At 44.8% G+C, this 24,028-nt stretch overlaps 2 protein-coding genes across 2 annotated transcripts in view; one reads left to right on the forward strand and one right to left on the reverse strand.

The window, feature by feature from the left end:
• Positions 1 to 1,564: 1,564 nt before the first annotated feature.
• LOC130531845 (uncharacterized) overlaps positions 1,565 to 24,028 on the forward strand; it is a 447,745-nt gene continuing 425,281 nt past the window's right edge. Inside the window, exon 1 of the mRNA XM_057044026.1 lies at positions 1,565 to 2,050. The gene's annotated coding sequence lies outside the window, so the exon portion shown is untranslated. The remainder of the gene's footprint in view (positions 2,051 to 24,028) is intronic.
• On the reverse strand, positions 17,555 to 19,489 carry LOC130531877 (tetratricopeptide repeat protein 30A-like). The gene has a single exon (XM_057044053.1). It carries the CDS (start codon positions 19,487 to 19,489, stop codon positions 17,555 to 17,557), a length of 1,935 nt encoding a protein of 644 aa, XP_056900033.1.

Below are 24,028 nucleotides of genomic sequence, written 5' to 3' on the forward strand. Positions count from 1 at the left end.
CCAGCCTGGGCCTATAGCAGCATAACTAAGATGTTAACCTAATAACTAGACAACCCCCTATGGACTAACTTTTCAGCATCATGCCACGTTAGTAGCTTCCTGATGATTGCGACGTTTCTCAGGTGAAAAGACTAGAGACTATTTTAATGTGTGAGTTAAAGGACAGGTTTTGGTCAAAAGTTATTCCAAGATTCCTCACAGAGAGACTAGATGCTAAGGAGATATCATCTAGAGTGATCATGTGATCAGAATCAGAATCAGAATCAGAAGAAGGTTTATTGCCATTGTTCATGTAATACACAGTATTACACAAACTAGGAATTTGTCATGGTGTGCCGCTGCGACATTCAACATAACACTAGACATCAACACCACACTAGAATAAGATAAATAAAATAAAATAAGACTTATATACAGTATATACATAAATAGTGAGTGGTAAGAAATAGTGCAGGTCCATGAGGAGTAATGTATTGTTTATGAGTCCGGCTGGCTGCTGTACATGGTGCTTAAGTGATAAGTCACTTGGTGTTCAGCAGCCTGATGGCAGAGGGGAAGAAGCTGTTAGTGTAGCGGGAGGTTCTGGTCCGAATGGACCGTAGTCTCCTGCCTGAGGGGAGGGGGGAAAACAGTCCGTGACCAGGGTGGGAAGGGTCGGCCGTGATCCGACCTGCACACCTCCGGGTCCTGGAGATATACAGGTCCTGGATGGATGGAAGCCTGCAGCCGATCACCTTCTCGGCAGCGCGCACGACGCGCTGCAGCCTCAGTCTGTCCCTGGCGGTGGCACCAGCAAACCACACGGTGATGGAGGAGGTGAGGATGGACTCGATGATGGCCGTATAAAACTGCGCCAACATCCTGGGAGGCAGTTTGAGCTTCCTCAGCTTCCGTAGGAAGAACATCCTTTGCTGGGCCTTCTTGATGAGGGAGCTGATGGTTGGCTCCCACTTAAGGTCCCGGGTGATGGTGGTGCCCAGGAAGCGGAAGGAGTCCGTGATGGTGATGGGGGAGTCCATAAGGGCAAGGGGGGGCAAAGGGGCTGTAACTTTCCTGAAGTCCACAATCATCTCCACTGTTTTCTGAGCGTTCAGCTGCAGGTTGTTGTGTCCGCACCAGGACACCAGTCGAGCCACCTCCCTCCTGTAGGCAGTCTCATCGCCATTGGAGATGAGACCGATGAGGGTGGTGTCATCCGCAAACTTGATCAGTTTGACAGACTGGTGGCTTGAGGTGCAGCAGTTAGTATACAGGGAGAAGAGGAGGGGGGAAAGTACACAGCCCTGGGGTGATCCGGTGCTGATGGTGACGGAGTCGGAGACAGTCTTCCCCAGCCGCATGTACTGCCTCCGATCCGTCAGGAAGTGAGTGATCCACCTGAGAGAAGAAATGGGGTACTTCTTGTCAAAGTGACAGGTTGACCTTTCCCTGAACCCGCCCACATCTGTTCCCCCCCCCCCCCACCTCCCTTTCCCGCCTTTCCCGCCTTTCTCCCTTTCCCGCCTTTTTTTAAAAAGGGAAACAGTTAAAAAGGGAGGAGGGTGGATCCCCCCCCCCCCCCCCTTCCGTACCTTGCCCGCCTTTTTTAAATAAGGGCAACAGTTACAAAACAGTTACAAAACAGTTTTGCCATAGTCCTGGCATAGCCATCTGTGGACAACATGAGTAGTTCTACATCCGTGATTGGTGAGACGGCTGTGACCGTTATAAGAGAATTGTGTGGAAAAGTAGTTGAAAAATCCACGGTGTTTGTACAGCGTTCTCAGGCGTCACCTTCTGAGCCTTTGCAGCAAGAATGGTCTTTGGAGCCTTATAGTCAAACAGGGAGTTTTGGGTATGTGTTCCGTTACAAGACGGGGGAGCTGATTCTCTATCAGCGGGAAGAATCTTCCAGTGAGGGCCCTATGTTGTCGGCTACGATGTCTTCCAATGACTGGGGTGTGTTGAAACTGATCAAACCGAGAATGGTGTGTGTGACTGAAGAAGGCTGTGAAGAAAGAAACAACACAGAACAGAAACCTTCCACAGAACAAACATTTGTGAGCATTTGGTTGACGAAAACCTCGGGTACGGGAAGATGGTTCTATCGTGCTAGCTACAAGATGCAGATGGAAGAGATGTCAGCCCAAGACAAGGTAGTGCTGGAGATTTTCAATAATGTCATACGGTATATTGTTTCCTCCAATTGTAACCAAAGGTGTACTAAAACAGTGTTGAAAAAGCTGTAATTTTTTTTTTCCTTTTTCTGTCTTTTGTTTAAGATATGGATGAGGATTTCAATGTTGAATATTTTAATCAAGTACCGAATGCTTTACAAATAGCTGTTGATCAATTAAGTGAAATTCCAATCTCCATTCCAATAAATTTACAATTTACAGAAGCGATAATTGATGCTCCCGAAAGCCCTAACGCAGCAGAGCAAAATGAAAACGTCCTAGAACTTGACACCTTACAACTCATAAATGATGCCCTCGAAAACCTTAATGCAGTTAATGCAGTAGAGTTTGAAAATCATTCTCCTTCATCAGCTCTCCACACGCAAAGTGATCATGTCTTACACGCGGTAACAATCAGATCAGAGACGGATTCAGCAGAGACACAATCGGCTCTTCCTAACCCCCCTCCTGAACAGGATGAGAGGCCAGGAGAAGGGGGGTCAGAGAGCAGCCCCTCACCCCTTACACACATGGCCCCTCCTAAACTTTCTCCTCAGCAAGGGGGAGGAGGGCTAGGAGAAAATCCATCCGATCTCTCTCCTGAGCGGGGTGAGAGGTTTTTTAATGATTTTAACACATGGAGAACAAGACGCTCCTTTAACATTCCCACTCGGGGAAATGTGCCTGACATTGCAACATTCTATCGAGATGTAACAGGGGTTATCAGCGAATTGGTGGATGTTGCCAGACGACATAGTAGTCGCAATGATTTAATACAGTTGGAGGTGGTGGGTGAAAACGTACACAATCATGTTACAGTTGCTGTGGATGAACAAGGTGAAAATATTCTACCGGCTTTTAATGGAATGCTAGATCGGATTGTGCAGTCAAACGGTATCATTTCATCGGATGAGAATATAGAATTCATCCTTCACGTGGTGCAGAACCCAGGAGGAGGTGCCAAACGTAAGATGGAGAAAACTCTAGACTGTGAAATCATTGACAAAAAAAGACGTCACTTATTTATCGTAGACAACAGAGACAACCAGCTTTGCTTCGCCATCAGTCTAGCTCACGTTATCTACCCGAAACTTACTGAAAGAGAATGCCTTGATATTGCGAGGAAGTTGCAGCATCAGGCTGGTTTAAATGATGAGACCCCCGTCACTTTCAGTGACATTGGTAAATTTGAAAATATTCTGGGGCGTAAAATTGTTGTGTTTTACAGAACATGCCACAGTAAACCCCTCTCACATTATGAGACAAAATTCTCTGATCGTTCCAATCAGTTGTTTCTCTTTATACTACAAAATCACTATTATGGGATAAAAAATCTCAAAGCCTTCCTGGGGTCGTCAGTCTGTAATTATTGTTACAAGACCTTTAAGCACCCCTATACCCACTTTTGTAAAGGTTACTGCGCAGTGTGCAACGATCCTGCCTGCCCCACAGAAGGGTTCAACACAGTGGTTTGCCAAAATCGAGACCAATCCTGTGAAAAGACAGGTTGCTAAATTGTGTCTCAACAGTTTGTGGGGAAAGTTTGCACAGAGAGATAATTTGTTTAAAACCACCATTGTCTCAGATCCTAAAGAATTCTTTAGTTACATGTTTTCAGGTAAATACAAAGTCGAATACTTTTCCGTTCTCCACAGCAACAGAGCTCTCATCAGGTGGAAATACACCGACAGGTACGTTCAACCCCCAGGTAAACAGAGTAATGTTTTTATTGCAGCATTCACCACAGCACACGCACGACTGAAGCTGTACAGTTATCTGGAAAAACTACAAGACAGAGTGTTTTACATCGACACAGATAGTTTAATCTATCTGGTCAAAGAGGGTGAGAAACCTCTAGAGCTGGGTAACTATTTAGGTGACCTGACGGATGAACTGGATGGTGACAGCATTCAAGAGTTTGCAGCGGCGGGTCCCAAGAGTTACGCGTACCAAACACGAAATAAAAAGAAAGTCGTCATGCGTGTGAAAGGTATCACTCAGACCCGGGAATGTTGTGAGCGTGTGAGCTTTGACAGTGTCAGAGAGCTGGTGGAGGGTTACCTGAGTAATAAACAAGAGGGAAACACGATCGAGATCCGTCAACACAGCATCAGACGTGATAAAAAGGGTTTTGCATTGAGAAATGTGTCATTTGATAAAAAATTTAGGGTGGTGTATGACAAAAGACGACTCTTTGCTGACGGAACAACTCTGCCTTTCGGGTATTAGAAATGCAGGAAATTGAATTTGATCCTAGGTTTATCTTTCCTTTTTCTTGTTTAATCGTGGGTCCGAGCGGGTGTGGAAAGACCTATTTTGTAAAAAATGTATTGGAAAACTGTGACCGTGTAATAAATGTTGTACCTGACAATATCGTGTGGATTTATACCTCTTTTCAACCTATGTACACTGAACTGCAAAAGATGATTAAAAACATTAAATTTGTGAAAGGTCTGCCTGATTCTTTTGAAGATGAAACACTGTTTCCTCCTGATCAAAAGCATTTGATTATTTTGGACGATGTTATTTTTCAAGCCTCTGACCATCCTGAAGTGGTAAAGATTTTTACACAGTATCGCCACCACAGAAACATGAGTGTTATGATGTTGACTCAAAACGTGTTTCACCAGGGTAAACACAGTCGGACCATCAGTTTGAACAGCAATTATTTGGTCATGTTTAAAAACCCACGGGATAAACTACAAATGAATATATTGGCTCATCAGATTTTTCCATCACAAAAGACATTTTTCTTGGAGAGTTTTGAAGACGCCACAAAAGACCCTCACGGGTATTTAATAGTGGATCTCACCCCCGTCTGCCCAGATCCGTACAGACTGAGGACGGGTGTACTTCCTCACCAGCAAGCGGCCGTTTACATCCCCAGAGCGTCGACGTAGATCATCATGTCAGCGCGTATAAAAAGAAACGCACCCCTGCTGAAGGCCCTGTACCGTGCCACACCCAAGAAACGTAGAGACATTCTTATTCACAGCTCCCCGGATTTTATCCAGACACTGTGTGAGATTTCTTTAAATCTTCTAAAAGGAAACGTCCCCCTGACTCCTTCTCAATTTAAAAAACTGAAGAGACAGAAAAAAATTATCAAACTGTTGGCTGATAAAAGAACCAGTTTAAAGAGGAAGCAACAGGTTCTAAAGAAGCAGACGGGCGGATTTCTTTTACCTCTCCTCTCAGCGGTGGTACCTTTGATCGGGAACCTCGTCGGAGGATTGATACGAAAATGACTTTGAAAAAGGCCCAAAAAATGTTTCTCGTCACCCCTCATCAACTCAACCGCCTGACGCGACCCTCCCAGTCCATCAGAGATGTCGCGGAGGACGATTTGGATGCTAGGATGAGAGCCATCTTAAACGAGCAGGGGCTGAGCTCTCATGAAAAAATTAAAAAATATAACGCGTTACTGCAAAGATATCTGACCTTTGTGAAGCAGGATCAGACAGAGAATCTGACAGAGAATCTGACAAAGACGGAGGCAGAGGCAGATTCTGGGACGGACGTACGGACGTCCGATAGCATCATCGACGACGTGTTGCAGAGCCTCCCACCGCGAGATCGCAAGAACGCCGAATACGTCTTAAAGAAATTATCCGACCGTCACGATGTTTGGAATACAAAAGGGGAATTTGTGTACCGGGGCAACGTTGTAAAAGGGTCTCACATGATCGATCTATTCAAACGACTCTTGTTTCCTTTTAAAAAGAAAAAATCAGAGGGTTCTGAACCTCCCGGATGGACACATTTTTTAAATACTCTCTCAGAATTAAACATCCCTTTGTCTTCTATAAGTAACCCACAAGCGCGTAATCAATACCGACTCCTCAAGATGGATGCGATCGGATCTCAAGACTCTGAAACACCTGCGGATCTACCGTCAAAAACTAGAAGACGAACAAATGACCCCCCGCGTTGGATTAACATTTCATCGTGAATAAATGTAATACACAAAGTTTTGTCTTTTACCAATAAAGCGTTTATTAAACATTTTTTCGAGCGTACAGTCATTCATTCAAAAACTTTAAAAATCTTTAAAACATTGCAAAAAACAACACCCCTGCTTGGAGGGACCATTGATTTTATTTCTAATACAGCGCTGATATTTCCTCACATAGTCGTACACCATGAAGTCATTCTTTATTACATCATCATTGTACAAAGACAGTACTTGATCAAAAGATAGCCCGCACGCGCGGTGACAGAGGTAATAGATGCAATGTTGTCCGCAGACCGTCGACATGTGGTGCTGCAACTGAACGTCGTGGTACTCAATGTTTTTAGAACGTTTTTCCAGAAACTGTAAGATGCTCGGAGGGTAGTGATCAAAGTCCGGCGGAAATCCATAAGAATCAAAAAAGGTGGCTATGCCACCATTTTCCAGCGTCAAAGCTAACCAGTGCTCCCCCGGCATGTGAGCCGGATGTGTGTTGACGATAAAGTAGGCCGGGGTTCTAAAAGAGGGATTCAGCATGGGCAGTTGATCGGACGCCCACACCCCGCAAAACACATCTCCCAGCAGGCTATGCAGAAGGTTCTCTAGTTGAACGTTGTCCATCTTTTAATAATAGTCCACCAGCACCTGCCTCTTGGCGTTGATCTCCAGAATAGAATCGTAACAGGCGTAGACGATAAGGGTCGCGGTGTGCGGCAGGGGTGTTCTAAATCTCAACTCCAGCCTGAGGTTTCCGTTTGAGACGGTAGACAGTGCGTCGTTGTCATCGCTCGGATTGAGATTAAACACAAACAGAGAGTAGCCGTCATTAAAGTCATCACGGCTGATACTCAGGGGTAAATCTTTGAGATGTCTCCCGGTAGCCAGGAACATGTTGTAGAATTCTCTGACGGACACCCCGTTGTTAAAATCGGGTTGGAAAGCTTTAGCCGGAACTTGCCGGCCGTCCTGACAGAGAGCCAGGTATTCGATGTCATAGTGTCTGAAATTAAAAGGCGACAGGTCTCGTCTTCCTGTGAAAGCCTCGTGGTGTACCATACCCAGAACCACGTACTTTGGTATGCTACCCAGAAACAGATTCTCCTGGTTGCAAACCCTAGAGTTTGCCGGAATAGAGTAAGTTTTCACATTAACGCGTGAAAGGGGGTAGAGAGCGTTGCCCTTCATTAAGGTGGCGGCGTGACCTAACCTGACTGCAGGGGACACGGCTACTTTTTTAACAAATAGGGAAGCCCCCAGTACTTTTAGGCTAAAAGCAGAGTCACGCGCCCCCATGAGGCAGAAAGCATCGTTGGCTCGCGTCAGTTTAATTCTCAAATCGACAGAGTTGAGCAATAGTCTCTCGCAGAAAAAGATGTCCCCGTGGAGAGGACCGAGCAGGTGTACTTCTCTGGAACGGGCTGTGGACGCGGCTCTCCTCGTTAACCCTTTATTTGGACCGTTCACGAGCACGATAGAGTCCACTGACCCGGCGGTATCTTTGTAAAAAAGACCCCCGGTAAACTGACTGGAGAGCGTGCCCGGTGAAAAGTTGAGCAGGGTCTCAATCATGCAGCGATAGGGGTGGGTAGCGCTCGACTGAGAGATGAGTCGATCCCCCAGGGTCACGTCGCATTGACTGAAAATTGTATTTAGAGGATAATTGATAAGACCCACCGCTGCGTCATTAGCTAGGTTCGATCCGTTAGGGTTGGTGATTTTTACACGGAGATGCAACAGAGTGTCGTTCAGATCCAGATACCGGTCCCCGTCTCCGGGGATGAAAAACTCAATGGGTCCCCCGTCGGTGATGGCTGACAGGGGAGAAATTTCCGTGTAGGTTTTTTCATCGATAGACAGCTGCGTCATAGGTGCTGAAAATAAATCCAATTCGGCCAGAGTACACTCTGGAGATTTCTGATGTACTAGAGCCATTTTCTTTTTTCTCAAAGAAAAGATATTCTTAAAAAATATCAGAGCTCCGGACGGACTTCTTCTTCACACGACGGCCTTTTGCAACTGATTTCTTCCTTTTACCGAACGGCTGTTTATTAAAGCTCGAGGGGATGCGTTCTCCGGGGGGTCGTCTTCTCTTCCTACGCGACAACACCATAATGCCCCCGGATCCTTCTTGCTTCATCTCTTGATCATCTTCTTGATCACCGGCGAACCGTTCCATCACGTGTTTGACGGCGTTGGAGGCGATGTTACTCGCAGCGGCTTTAAGATGAGGTTTAGCTATTTCGAAACCTTTCTTGGCCAAAGGGCTGACGAAACGAAATAATTTAGAAAACAAAGATCCTATCCCCCGACCGTACATGACCGGTGCACCGTAAAACCCCGGCAAATTCCCCCCTACTTGACTCTCATAATATTGTACAAATCGGTGAGGATCTTCTCTCAAACCTACCCGAGCCATTTTCTTTTTCTCTATTTTTCTCTTAGCCTTGAACACTTTGTGTGTGGATAGCTGATCAGCCTCCTGAAAATGAATGATGAGGACGCGGGCGATTGGAATATATATAACCCTGGGGTTCAAGTTCTAGGTCTAAAGTGGAGAGTCGCGATAGTCTTGCCGTATGAAAATTTTACCGGTTTGTTTTGATCCGTTTTTATCTCCACCTGAATGTTTTCAATGTGGTTTTTGGACACCGGTAAATAGTAAGCAGGATTGAAATACTGTGTGACGATTTCACCGAACGTTCCTTTTACATCAATCGTTCTCAAAAGTGGCGCATAAACGTCGCCGACCATCTGCGGTGCAACTACGTCGCTGTAACAATACATGTGATAAAACCCAGCTCGTAAATCGCAGGGATAGTACGCATACCTTTGGTCAAACGTAAACCATTCCCCTGATTTCATACCCATCAAATATGCCAGGGGTCCTTCGAAGAGTACGTGGGTTTTACCTCCCGATTGGAAATCAAATCTTTTCAGAAGACTGTCATAGACGAGGTAAATATCAGACTTTATTCTTCTAAATTGTCCGTCCATCTCGAATCTAAAGGCTGAGATGGCGTTGAAATATGATTCTCTCATCTCTTGACGATGCACCTCGCTCTCCGTGGCCGGTTCTTGAGGTTTTTCCCTCCAGTAAAAGTAGGCATCCTCCTGATAAAGGTGATAAAAGGTGTGCGGGTATGAAATCTGCGTTAAAGCTACTTCCCAGCTTCCCTCTAAATCGATATGTTGAGGCAAATCCACGCGGTAACTGGAACTCGTGTTTTCTTTAAAAACATCGACGCTGGCGTTGGAGGGTAGGGTAATAAAAAAACCCTCGTCCTTCGGACCGTACATGATGAAATGATATCCGTTGCGATCGCGAGTTGATTTTTATACGTTCTTTAAATCTGCGGCTTTGATCCAGCTGTTGAATTTCTCCGGCCAGTTTTTCCAACTTACAAAGACTTGCTTTTCACCCCTGACGACGCGATGCTTCAGAATCTTTTCTACGTGGAAAAGTCTGTCTTCCCCCATCGTTACCTTTTGTAGCTCTGGCTCATAAAATGACCCTTGGATGGGTTCTCCATCGTAATCTTTTAACTTGTACACTGGAGGGTCGCGAGGGATGCGTTCAGATACCGTAAACACCTCGTTCGTAAAACTCTGTTCATATTTTTTATCAAACACTCCTCTCAGTTTTGAAATTCTAACTAGGTCCCCCTTCTTGAAATTCATCTTGGTTTCAACCTTCCGTCGGTTTTCAGATTTACCGTACAAGTTTTGAAACACTTTAAAAGTGTTCTCCGAGGTTACCTCAGCGGGTTTCATCTTGATACTGCTGTGATAACTGTGATTATAGCTTTTCACCAAGTCTTGTAAGACGTCGGTGTATCGCAGAGTGTTGTTTGCTGTAAAATATCTCCACATTCTACCTTTTAATGTACGATTAAATCTTTCAATCACAGAGGCCTTAAGGTGGCTGGCGGTGGAAAAATGAACGATATTGTGTTTTCTCATCAAAGCTTCAAAACTCTTGTTAAAAAATTCTTTCCCCGCATCAGTTTGTATTTTTTCAGGCGTCTGACTTGACTCAAAAATGGATTCAAACGCCTTTACCACCTCAGCCGCTGATTTTCTCTTCAGAGCCCTGACGTAAGCTTTTTTGGAAAATATGTCTATGACCGTTAATAAATAATTATATCCGTCATTATGCTCCGACAGGGCTTGCATATCGCACAGGTCCGCTTGAAATTGGTTTAAAGGGCGGGGGGCGAAAACCCTGTTTCTTGGAAAATGTATCCTGGCCGGTTTGTGTAGAGTGTAAGCGTCCTGTCCCTGTAGAAATGTTTTAACATTTTCTCGAGGAACCGTCTTTCCCATTTCTTCTTGCACCCCCTTATGGAGCCGCTCTACACCACCGAGGCTACCGGGATGCGCGGGATCATAGTACACTTTTTCCATGAAGCGTGTCTCAGACATGTTGAAAACAGAATGAGAAGGGATGCTCGTTTGAGAGGTATTTATTTTTTTATTAGCTGTTAAGAAATCTTTAGCATACACATTTTGTGAGTAACATGAGTAAATACATTTTGTGAGTAACATGAGCAAATACATTTGTAACATTTGTAATGTGAAAGTACAGATAGTCAAAAACTAGTCCAAGACCAATGCGTTATCATCAGTAGAGTTTGAGTTAAGACTTTATGATCTAGACTGAGGCAGATATCATCGTGTAATTTTCCAAGTTCTTCCAAGATGCTTACAGAATGGTTGTTTTGCACAAGTCTGCTGGTCACATCAATGAGCAAAGCATAAAAGGCTATCATATGACATGGTTTTACAACATCGTTGGACAGTTCTTTAAAAATTACTTTAAAACAATCCGACAATCCAGATTTGCTCATAAGCATCGTGTCATTTACCATCTCTTCCCAAAGTGCGGGTCCTGCACACGTTCTGGTTTTTTCCAGCAAGATGTTTTTGTTTGAAGCCGTTTTGTTCTCAATAGCCTGGTACAAGATGTTTATTATCTGACCCTTGATCAATTGGATCTTGACACCTTCTACATCGTTTACAACTTTTCCCCAGAAGCTCCCCATTTTATATCTGAAAATGGTGTTTTCAGATATAAGTGTTTTCAGTCCAGTACTGAGTCACCGTGTCCAGATGTTCCTGTTTAATCTCGCTGTCGTTGTCGGCGATACTCTCGTACATTTGTTGGATGGGAGTGTAGATTAATTCGCTGGATTTCAGCTCGAACAAAAGGGTCTCTGCGGCGATCTTGACTTTCACGTAGTCAGCGTTGACACCGCACGCTTTCAGGAAATTTTGAATAGCAGGAATGAACTTGGGTGTGTAGAGTCTTTTCATCAACATGTAAAAGTTGTTGCGGTAGAAACCCGGTTCGATCACATCCAAACACTGGTGTTGGCGCTGGCTGGGGTGGTCGATCCGACATCCGTTGCAAACCTCACCCTTGTACAGGTCCAGGACGACGCTAAGTAGATGAAGAACGCCTTTTTTTACCAGACCAAAGAATTCAGATGCCCAGCCGTCAAGCTGGTCAGCACCGTTACATACACCCCCGGGGAGATCCGATGCGTCGTCGGGCAAAGGCAGATCAGGGGTTGTTGAGCGTGAAAGACTCTCCACACCGCTCACAGAGATTGGAGAACCTGGACGTGAAGAAGCCGGAGACGGCGCAGGATCTCTGCCTTGGAGAAGAGACTCGGACAGCTCTGGAAGTGATGCTGAGTCTCTGACGGGTGGTGTCAGTGAGGGTGAGTGAGGACTGGACACCCCAGGATCCGATGCCGAGCGTCCGAGGGGTGGGGTTGGTGGAGGGCTTAGCCAAGGAGTGAGAGACTCCTTAGAATCCGTGGGATCCAAGCGTTGGATGAGTGAGTCAAAGTCCAGCCTGCGAGGCCGAAGCCGACGTTGAGGGCGTTCCGCTTGTGTCTCATCCTCATCCCACAGATAGGAATTGCTCGGATTGTCAGATCCGCTCTTGACGCTTCTGTTGGTAGACATGCTCTCCTTAGTGTTTCACTCCGGTAGTGGGTAACGTATGGTTCAGACGAACGTCTTTTATACATTTGAGATATGGGTGTGGGCTTACACGAGGGAGGACTCTTTTTTTCGTCACCACAGTGTTGTTCCAAAGACGACAATGGTGAAAAAATTTTGTGATTTTATCATCCATTTCATGCATCTTTTCCATGCTGCAAGAGGTAGAGTCAACACGTTGCTGAAAACCCCACAGTCTGAGCTAAAAAGATCCAAGACAAAATACTGTCTCGGTTTCCCTGACATCTCTTCCATCTGCATCTTGTAGCTAGCACGATAGAACCATCTTCCCGTACCCGAGGTTTTCGTCAACCAAATGCTCACAAATGTTTGTTCTGTGGAAGGTTTCTGTTCTGTGTTGTTTCTTTCTTCACAGCCTTCTTCAGTCACACACACCATTCTCGGTTTGATCAGTTTCAACACACCCCAGTCATTGGAAGACATCGTAGCCGACAACATAGGCCCCTCACTGGAAGATTCTTCCCGCTGATAGAGAATCAGCTCCCCCGTCTTGTAACGGAACACATACCCAAAACTCCCTGTTTGACTATAAGGCTCCAAAGACCATTCTTGCTGCAAAGGCTCAGAAGGTGACGCCTGAGAACGCTGTACAAACACCGTGGATTTTTCAACTACTTTTCCACACAATTCTCTTATAACGGTCACAGCCGTCTCACCAATCAAGGATGTAGAACTACTCATGTTGTCCACAGATGGCTATGCCAGGACTATGGCAAAACTGTTTTGTAACTGTTGCCCTTATTAAAAAAAGGCGGGAAAGGCGGGAAAGGGAGGTGGGGGGGGGGGGGGAACAGATGTGGGCGGGTTCAGGGAAAGGTCAACCTGTCACTTTGACAAGAAGTACCCCATTTCTTCTCTCTCACCTGCAGAGGGAGTCAGGCACACTAAGCTGGGACAGCTTGTCCTGTAGCAGAGTGGGGCGGATGGTATTGAATGCAGAGCTGAAGTCCACGAACAGGATCCTCGCGTAGGTTCCCGGGGAGTCCAGATGCTGCAGGGTGGAGTGAAGGGCCAGGTTGACCGCGTCGTCCACAGATCTGTTGGCTCTGTAGGCGAACTGCAGTGGATCCAGGAGGGGGGTGGTGATGGACTTGAGGTGTGGCAGGATCAGGCGCTCTAAGGACTTCATGACTACAGAGGTGAGCGCCACAGGTCTGTAGTTGTTAAGCCCAGTGATCCGTGGCTTCTTGGGGACGGGGACGATGGTTGAGGTTTTGAGGCAGGCTGGCACCTGGCACGACTCCAGGGAGGAGTTGAAGATGTCTGTGAAGACAGGAGTCAGCTCCTCTGCGCAGTGCCTCAGGGTGGAGGGAGACACGCCGTCCGGGCCAGGGGCCTTGCGCGGGTTCAGCCTGGCGAACTGCCTGCGCACATCCTGCTCACTGATGGTGAACAAAGGGGGGGAGGAGGGGGGAACTGGTGGTAAGTGATGGGGGGGGGACTGATGGTGAGTGGAGGGGGGGAGGAGGAGGGGACTGCCTTTGATGGAGTAAGGTCCATGGGGGCAGTGACACTGGGGGGAGGGGAGGTGTTGGGCATGGCTGACGAGGTGTCAAAGCGGGCATAGTGGAGGGACAGGCTCTGACAAAGGGCTTTGTCGTCCTGACCCTTTGAAGCCTGAGGCCTGTAGTCGGTGATCTGCCTCAGGCCTCTCCACACAGAAGCAGAGTCGTTAGCAGTAAACTGCTGCTGAAGTTTCTCCGAATACACAGATTTAGCTCTCCTCAGTTCCTTGCTAAACCGGTATTTGGCCTCTCTGTAGCAGTCTCTGTCTCCACTTTTCAGCGCTGCTTCCTTTTCTTTCCTGATCTGTCTGAGTCTCGGTGTGAACCAGGGCTTGTCATTGGAGTAACTCACCCTAGTGCGCGTTGGTAGAATGCGCTCCTCACAAAAGTGGATATATGAGGTCACAGTGTCCGTGTACTCATCCAGATCATGTGTGGCCCCTTTAAACATGTCCCAGTCAGTTGTGTCCAAGCACGTGCGCAGCTCCTCCACAGCCTCACTGGTCCATCTCTTCGTGGTTCTCATGGATGGCTTTGTTAGTTTGAGTTTCTGTCTGTATGTGGGGATCAGGTGGACCATCACGTGATCAGACAGTCCTAGCGCAGCACGGGGGATAGCCCGATACGCGTCCTTCACTGTGGTGTAGCAGTGATCCAGCGTGTTCTCTGCTCTGGTGGGGCATTTGATAAACTGTTTGGACCTGGGGAGCTCGTATCTCAGGTTGCTCTGATTAAAGTCACCAAGCACGATAACCAGAGCGTCGGGATAGGTCCGCTCCACTTGTTGAATACGGTCCGCGAGCGTGCACTGAGCCTCGCGCACGTCCGCATCTGGCGAGATGTAAACAGAGGCCAGAATGAATGAAGCGAACTCACGCGGAGAATAGAAGGGTCTGCAGTTGATGTTGATCTAATCTATCATGACCTCAGTTTTTCCTGAGTTAAGGAGGAGGAAATTTGAAGACATCCAAGACTTTATGTCTTTAAGACAGGTCTGAAGCTTCACTAACTGCTCTGTCTTCTCTGGGTTCATGGATAAATATAGCTGAGTATCATCAGCATAACAATGAAAATTTATCCCATGCTGCCGAATAATGTTTCCAAAGAGACGCATGTACAAGGTGAAAATGATTGGTCCAAGTACAGAACCTTGTGGAACTCCATGGCTAACCGTACTGGGCCAAGCATTTAGCTACCAGGCCCCCCTGCTATGGAACCAGCTCCCTGTCCAGGTACGGGAGGCTGACTCCATCTCTACTTTTAAGATTAGACTTAAAACCTACCTTTTTGAAAAAGCTTATTGTTACTAATTCTGTAGTTCCAGTTATTATCATAGACAGACAAACTATCATACTTAGGGGGTCATCTAATCATTAGGTTAACATCTTAGCTATGCTGCTATAGGCCAAGGCTGCTGGGGTCCAGAAACATGATCACCTGACAGGCCTCTGTCACCCCACTGGGTCATGGTTTCCTCTCCTCTCCTCTCCTCTCCTCTCTCTCCTCTCCTCTCCTCTCCTCTCCTCTCCTCATCAAGTAGACTAGTAATGCTATTTCCTGTGTAGTTTTTCTGCCCCCCCCCCCTTCTGTATCCATTTACAGGTAGAGCTGTATACTGACCTCTGACCCCGCTGACCCACTCAACCAGCAGCTTATTCAATTCAATTTAATTCAATATAATGTATTTTTGTATGTATTTCCATGCTCCGCTCTGCTCCACTCCACTCCTCTCTCTCTACCCAGCCGGCCATCAGCAGGAGGGTCCCCTTACATGAACCTGGTCCTGCTCAAGGTTTCTTCCTGTTAAAGGGGAGTTTTTCCTTGCCACTGTTGCTTGTCTGGGGTTAGGCCCTGGGATTCTGGAAAGCGCCTTGAAACAATTCTGATTGTAAGACGCTATATAAATAAAGATTGATTGATTGATTGATACTGTATGAAGAGTTAATGCCATGAACATGAGCAAACTGGTATCTATCAGATAAATATGATCTAAACCAGTCTAGTGCTGTCCCTTTAATCCCAATCACATGTTCCAGTCTCTGCAACAGGATGCTGTGATCAACTGTATCAAAAGCAGCACTGAGGTCCAGCAGAACCAGCATAGAGACCAGTCCATGATTTGAAGCTATGAAAAGATCATTAGATCATTAGTAGAAGTGCTGTTTCTGTGCTGTGGTGAGCTCTAAAGCCTGACTGAAACATCTCAAACAGGCTGTTCCTCTGCAGGTGCTCCAGTAACTGAGTCACCACCACCTTCTCAAGAGTTTTAAAGATAAAAGGAAGGTTGGATATTGGCCTATAGTTTGCTAATACGTCAGGATCCAGTGATGGTTTCTTAAGCAACGGCTTAATCACTGCCACCTTGTAGGACATAACCTGACACTAAAGAACCATTGATCTGGACCAGGATAGAACTGCCTATCAATGGTAAAACATCCTTCAACAGGTGTGTTGGGATGGGATCTAAAAGACACGTGGTGCTCTTGGATTTCTGAATTAGCAGCGATGCCTCAGAAAAATATACAGGACACTTTGATGTAATTAATGTTATTCATCTCATATTATGTACTTAATGTTTTTCTTGATAAGATATGGTTCATCTGTAATTTCAATATAGGCAAATGAGGAAAAAATGTCAAGAGGTCAACTAAGGCTCTGATTGTGATTCTTGATTTTGAAATGTTTTGCTTGATAAAGTGCCATGCACTGTTACATTTTTATAATTAGAGGCATACTATGCACTTTGTTTGAGATGCATTTGATGCTGCCTGTCACTTAAATGAGTGCAATCTTAAGTATCTGTGATGTGGCTTGCCTAGACTGATTCTATGGTGTCTGATTTATGTTCAGACTAGACTAAAGTTATTGCAGTCATAGTCCATGTATAGATTTATGTGCAAATGCTGTTCCGCATTTATAAAATAGAATATATTGACTCTTTCAGTATGTTGTTGCAATTTCTTTGTTACCATGATTTCTCATATTCTCTGGCCCCTTATTTTTCCTCAGATTCTTGAACTGGCCCCAAGTACAAATTAATTCAATAGCCCTGTTTAGGGGCACCCCTGGCATCACTTAGCACTGACAGAGTGCCTTTCTGTGCTAATGACTATGCAGCAATGAACCAGTGCCTGACAGCCATTCTATCAGGTAAGTGTTGAGCTTTCAGAGGAAAGGAGAGTGTCAGGGTCAAAGGCAATTCCTTTAGCCAAAATGTTCAGACTTGTAACTTCTGCTCAATGTGCCCAAATGGCTCCTTGTATTGGTGCCACACATGGCAACATTTAAAAACTAATTTAAATTAAAAATTCAGTGGCTTGGAAAAGGTGAACTCCATGTCTGTGGCCACCATCTAAGATCTACGGTTTAAACAGGCAGGCTTTACTTATCAAAGCAATGCTCAGGCTGCTGTAGAAAGGATGACACAAGAGTGTGCCAGTCTTATTGATGGGTCGGCAGAAGATGTGTCACTGGAGATTGCAGCAACATCTGCCGGTTCTGGTGAACTATATTACAACTTGTGGGCTTTACTGGACATCGATGGAGTGTGCCAGCAGCACAGCAGCAGTGCATCTGCCAGCATTGCTGTGGGGATCCAGAGGAATGCATGCTGATGACTGTTGAAACATCAGTTTTTTCAATCATTCGTTGTCTTACTGTCTGTGTCATATATGTTTGAAAGAACAAATTCTGACAAGAGCAGAGAATTCCCTGAAGTACTGGGTGGCACAAAATTAAGATTATTTTATTTCTGATTTGATTCTGTGCTTGTCTGACCAAAACGTCAACAAACCAAATACAGGTTTTAGTTTGATGAATATGTTGTTTTATTGAACTTGAGCAAAACAATTTGTTCATATAAAAAATTTCCTCAATGCACACTTGTTCTTTCGGTGAGCAGGATGATGTCGCTATTTCCAGCAGGTTACTTCATAGAAAAGAGTCAGGAGTTTGCAAGCCTCATAAGCAACAGTATTTTTACTGATTTGAATGCATCTCTCCTCCAGAGGATGCTGGATGTGGGCAGGAACTGTTTTACCAAATCTCATGCACTGCTCCAGAAAATGAATACACTCCTTTATCACAGAGTCAACTGGCATGACCATATGTTTGGCTATGTTCTCCAGCAGAGAAAGAAAGCATTGCTTGGCGTAAAACCATGTGTCAGTCCCCAACTTCTTGTCATAAGGCTCCAGGTTCTTTATAACACGCGAAATGCCAAACTCATAGTTTCCCTTTGTGCAGTACAACATCCCTATTACCAAATTTACAATGCAGTGGTGGAAGACCATCTTGTTGGGGTCATCTTTGGAGATCTGTTTCTCTTTTTTTTCAATCTCCTTCATCAGCTCCTCGGCCTGTGTATTGCTGCAGGTCATTACATAGGAAAAACAGAGGTTGGCCAGGACCACAGCACTTACATTTAGAATATTATCACTGTGTTTAACGACAATGGGCTCATAGAAGCTAATGGCCTTCTTATATTTGTTCTGCATGAAAAGCACATGAGCAATGTTCAGCTTCAAAGTGTCATCCTCACACCAGATCTCCCATGATTTGTGGAAAATCTTCTGTACCATATCATAGTTCTCTCGGTTCCAGTAGATCTTTGCCTGGGCCATCATGACCACAGTGTACTTCTCCAAAATTTCTTTGCATTCCTGCACAGTCTTCATCTTTGCTTCCTTATTTCTTGCCTGCCTTCGTACCTTTTTGGCCATCTTGCGTACTTGCTCAGATAGTTTGCCACACATGTCATCAAATTTCCTAAAAGTTTCCTCCGGTGTTTTTTGACTCATCAACAAGGCATCCAGTAACTCGTATATATATGGTGTGAAAATTTTGTGGGTAAGATGGGCATTCTCGGCCAGGACATCAGCTGCTAGGTAGACATACTCATATTTGCAGTAGAGGAGCAGCAAATTTGCAAAGGTGACATGAGGAAAGAATGGCTGCTGCAACAGGGAGGCCAACTTCTTGAAACCGTCTGATGGTTTTGTATCCATGTTCAATAGAGCCTGGTTGTGGAGAGTCACTGGATCTAACTCTTGCTCGAATCGGGGTGACAGATGTGTCAAAGCCTCCTGAGCCATTTTAAGGTTCTGCCGCTGATATTCAATGGCGGCTTTAAGGTTTAAGGCTTTGATGAGAACTGTCTGATGATGTTCCGGTGTGTTTCCCATGCTGTGGAAATCGTCATCCTCTGAAATCATCTCAATGCTCAGTTGTAGATGTTCCTTGAAACCCTGGTTTTTAATGTATTCAATTTGTTTAAGGGCTTGAGGGTACATTTTTAGGCTATAGTAACATAAGGCAATGTTGTAAGACAATGCTGGAATATACCCCATCAATTTTACACCAGAGGTGAACTTCACACAGGCCTCTTCGTACTTGCCTTCCTGGTAAAGCAAACAGCCCATATTGTAGATGTAGTTGGGGTCATCTTGGGGAAGCTTCTCTAGCAGCAACTTAGCAGCAGAGTAATCTTCCTCACAATATTTGATGCAGGCTTGAAGTCTGAGCATCTTGGTGTGGCTGCTGCTGTAAAGAGCAGACAAAGCCATAGTGGCCTCAGGATAAGCACCAGCTTTATACAGGGACAGAGCATAATACACCTTGTAGTCCTCCACTTCTGGATACAGCTGAGTGAGCTGCTTATAGCATTCAGCAGAACCGCTAAAGTTGTTGATGTGATAGTAGCAGTAACCCAGCAAAGATAATGCTGCCCTGGACTTTGGGTGTTTTTGAGATTGTGCAGTTAAAATTTGAATTGCGTCAACATACTGGCTTTCTTTAATTAGTTTGACTATTGTAGACATGGACGCAACATCCTTTATAGAGCTCATTATTTTAGATTTTTAGCTAAAAAGGTAAAATAGTATTGGGAACGCCCTTTACAGCCAGCTAAGACCAGAACTAGCTCAGTAGCCTGTCTTTATCAGGTGTGGAAAGCAAAAGTACATCAAAAGCAAACCTAAATCAAAGTCTAAATGGCTTTGATCAAAAACAAAAATCTAACTTTACTCAAATCACTCAAATCATCAAAAAACACAAAGAATGAAGCACTGAGGCTTTCTGAACACTTGAGCCAGAAAAGATTCAAAGCTTCAAGACTTCAGTGAGGGTTACATCTGATGAACAACTGAAGCCACAGCTGTTTCAATCCCATGAGAGCAAAAAAGGTCCGCTAGGTCTGTGTATTCAGTCAAGTGCTTTGTTCATTCCTACCAAAGAATGGTTATATCATTATTACGGTAAAACAGGCAGATGCTCTCCCCCATACTCGAAAACACATTCCAGATTAACTCAAATAATAAATGCAAATTATATTAAGAGTTTATTTAAAGTTTTGAGATTATTTAAAAACTGTACTGAATGTCCCTAACAGGATTAGAGATCCTTCCTATTTTGCAAATGATCATGGTGTTTTCATGGTGAATTTAGAAACACTGTTTCTTTTGTGTGTGAAGTGTTTAAGGAAAACCTTTCAAGATAATGGTTTTGGGTCATTGGGGGACTTGTAGGGTTGAATTGGAATGATTATTATCAGAAGCAGACCAGTTATTTGTCTTCACAGGTTTTTATTGAGAGATCTAAGTTTTTCTACTGTGGCAGGCTTCTGTCGGGCCCTCTTCTGGCTGACCAGCTCCCCAGCTTTGGAGAATATCCTTTCCCAGGGAAAAAAGAGGATGCTGGGATAAACAGCATAAACTGTATTATAACTGGTATAAATATAATAACTGGTATGAGATGAAAATGATCCCAAACTTTAGAGCATTGTTTATTGGTGGTACTCACCATGAAACTTGCCAAAAAACTTTTACTCTCTAAATCTCTATCTCCTCACAACCATATTTTGAAGCAAACCGATGCATCTAATATAGCTGGTTTAGCACTGAACCACTCAAATCTGTCAAAGGCTCAGAATGCATTGAAATGCCTTGAGCCAATGACACACACTGAAAGATGAGCCAATGAAAAGCTTCAAAACATTTTCAAGCAATGAAGGCCGAAGCCAAACAGCGATGAAGTGCAAAGATTCGAACGTCATCGATCACATGACACAGGTGTTTTGATAAAAGCTCTGACACACTCTTCATCCCGCCAGTGAGTTTCCAGTTTTGTTTGAATGCACGTGCACACAAGGCCAGCCACCCCCCACCCCCCCTTGGGTTGATATATACCACTATTAAATGGGTGTCAAATAACCCTTAATTTTTTATATTTAGCAGAGTAGTCTCTCTTACCCCTCCCACTCAACCTTAATTTAGCAGAGTTTAGAAAAGTCTGTGTAGATTGTCAATCATCCAGGTCATAGTTATCCAAGGTAGTTTTCTTTGTCAACTGGACTGTTTTCTTGTCTTTTGAAGATGTTTTGCCTTCTATCTCATTCAAGAGCCTAAATCTATGTTCAGTTCTGAACTCTCTGGGGACAGAGCTTGAAAATATAGCCATTGTGGAACATTAGCCTGCTAATGATCTGGGTGGTCACCTAGTTTCGGTTGAGGTGTCTCCCCTTTGTCTGCTGGCTGACATGGTGGTGAGTCACTGGGTCTCCTGAAATGATGTGAATGTTTGGTTTGTTGTTGGAAGGAGTGGAGGACTGCATTGTATGGGGGTGATAGGAAGTGCCTTAGCCCACAACCTCTGTTCAAGGATGGTTTTTCCAATTTGACATGGATGGCTTCCTTGACAACCCTTTCAAACCAGCGGTCTTCTCTGCCCAGTACCCGTACTTGGCCATCCTCAAAGAAGTGCCCGCTCTCCTTTAAGTGTAAGTGGACTCCTGAATCTTGACCCGAAGAGGTGGCACGTCTGTGTTGTGCCATTCTTCTGTGGAGAGGTTGTTTGGTTTCACCAATGTACAGTTCCTTGCATTCCTCCTGGCACTGTACAGCATAAACAACATTACATTGTTTGTGTCTTGGTGTCTTGTCCCTCAGGTGTACCAGTCTTTGAGAGTGCTGCTTGGTTTAAACTGCAACAGTATGTCATGTTTTCGGAGGATCCTCCTAAATTTCTCAGACTCTGGAAACAGATGGGGGATCAAAACGCTGTGGCATTTATTTCTCTCCTCCTCTTCCTTGCTGGGGTCTCATTTTTTTGAGGTCTTGGTGAAGGCCCAGTTTATATGATCACTGTTTAAATGAGGAAGAATGGTCTGTCAGCCATCTCTCCATCAATGCCTTGAAACCATTTGAGGAAGCAAGCAGAGAGATTGCAACTGAAACCTGTTTATGTGTCCAAGATGATTCCCCTGGTGTCACTGCTCCTCAGAACCACTAAACCTTCTCAAGGTAGCAAGCTAGCTGCTCAGCTGTCAGGGCAATGTCAATGTTGGTCTGGTTGTCTCCACCTTTTTGGACAACAGATTTAGAAACCTGGGATTCCGTGACTCTGAAAACATTGACCACGCAAAAGCTTGACTTCTAACTGAAATGCAGTCCGTGAGACGGATGACAGCTCATTCATCATCTGCCTCCAGCTCTGCCCCCAGCTCCTGAAACTACCTCAAGCTTGTGAGGAGTGGCTGCTTCATCCCCACCTCCAGCAAGCGGTGGAATATGGGAAGAATTTGACTCTTAAGTCCTAGCCTCTCAGCAGCATCGGACAACAGGCACTGATACTCTAATTGAGATGTGCAGGTACACATTGAGTAAAGGCCAATTCCTCGGGATCAGGGTCCAATACTTTGGTGTAAAAACAATGAACAAACATCCCCCTCTCTGAGCAAACTTGCCAAAAATCCCTGGCAGTGGTTGCATCATCAGTGGTAGCTGAGAGGCTTTGTTCAAAACCAGGATGGTTATTGAGTCACAGAGGAAGTGAAATTAAAGTGAAAAATGTTAACATGATGCTGTTCTTGAACAAAAACACTGTAACCCAAACCTTTGTTCTGCACACACTAACTAAGAGCTTTGGGGTTTGTTACGGTATCTGCATGTTATTTATATTTTAATTTAATTATTGTATTATATTTTCTCAACAGTACCTGTTTGTTTTTTAATTTGCTTGTTGGTGATACTCTCCTCAACAAAGGGCTCATGACTCAAAGCAGTTACGATTTATTTGTTGGCCCGGGATGTACCTGATATCAGTCATAACTACCAACTTCGTCACCCAGCGTTGTTCACAACAATCTTCACAACACAATCTTCACAACAAACTTTGGCTGAGTGAGGATGTGAGTCAACGGGTTAGTTTGTGTCCAGACTGTAAACTTGGAACTACTGATGCGGCATGATACTGAAAAGTTAGTCCATGCATGTCACTTCCAAGCTGGACTATTGTAATTCTTTATTATCAGGGTGTCCAAACAACTTTTTAAGAAGCCTCCAGGTGATCCAAAATGCTGCAGCTAGAGTTCTGACAGGTATTGACAAAAGAGATCACATACCTCCTGTACTGACATCTCTTCATTGGCTGACCATTAAATTTAGAATAATTTTTAAAATTCTTTTTCTGACCTACAATGTCATCAGAAGCCTGGCTCTATCCTACCTGGAGGAGCTAGTGACACCTTATCATCCTAATAGACCACTCTGCTCTCAAAATGCTGGTTTACTTGTGGTCCCCAGAGTCTGTAGCTGCCGGGGTCCAGAAACATGATCACCTGACAGGCCTCTGTCACCCTGCTGGGTCATCGTTTCCTCTCTCCTCTCCTCTCCTCTCCTCTCCTCTCCTCTCCTCTCCTCTCCTCTCCGAGTATATCAGTGATGATGTTATTTCTTGTATAGTTTCTCTGCACCCCCCCCACCCTCTGTATCCATCAACAGGTCTAGCTGCCTTTACAGCTGTATGCTGGCCTGCCGACCTCCGACCCTGCTGACTCACTCTACTCTTATACCAGCAGCTTGTACTATTAATGTATTTCTATGATCTCTACCTATTCTCTCCTCTCCTCTCCTCTCCTACCTATTCTATCCTCTACCTGTCTTCCCCCTTCTCCTCTCTCTCTACTCAGCCGGCCATCAGCAGGAGGGTCCCCCTACAGGAGACTGGTCCTGCTCAAGGTTTCTTCTGTTAAAGGGGAGTTTTTCCTTGCCACTGTTGCTTGTCTGGGGTTAGGCCCTGGGATTCTGGAAAGCACTTTTGATTGTATCAGACATTATATAAATAAAGATTGATTTGATTTTGATTTGAAAAGAGTAGACTACACATGTTCATGAAGATGGACATTGGCTTGTAAACATGCAAGCAGAACAAGCACAGAAGGGAGACCATCTGAGTAAGAACATGAGTTTTTTTTTTTTTTAGAGTTTTTGATTGCTACACTCCATTGAATTTGGCAGCAGGATTCAACAGAGTCCTTCACAGCACCTTGGATATTGTTACAAAAACGACTAGTACACAAAGACGGAAACCAAAATGTAGACAGGAAGCAA

Source organism: Takifugu flavidus, chromosome 9, assembly GCF_003711565.1.
Source record: "Takifugu flavidus isolate HTHZ2018 chromosome 9, ASM371156v2, whole genome shotgun sequence".
NCBI lineage: Eukaryota > Metazoa > Chordata > Actinopteri > Tetraodontiformes > Tetraodontidae > Takifugu > Takifugu flavidus.

Bases quoted from the DNA above. Each gene is read 5' to 3' on its own strand.
- LOC130531877 (XM_057044053.1), bottom strand. From the start codon at position 19,489: ATGAGCTCTATAAAGGATGTTGCGTCCATGTCTACAATAGTCAAACTA.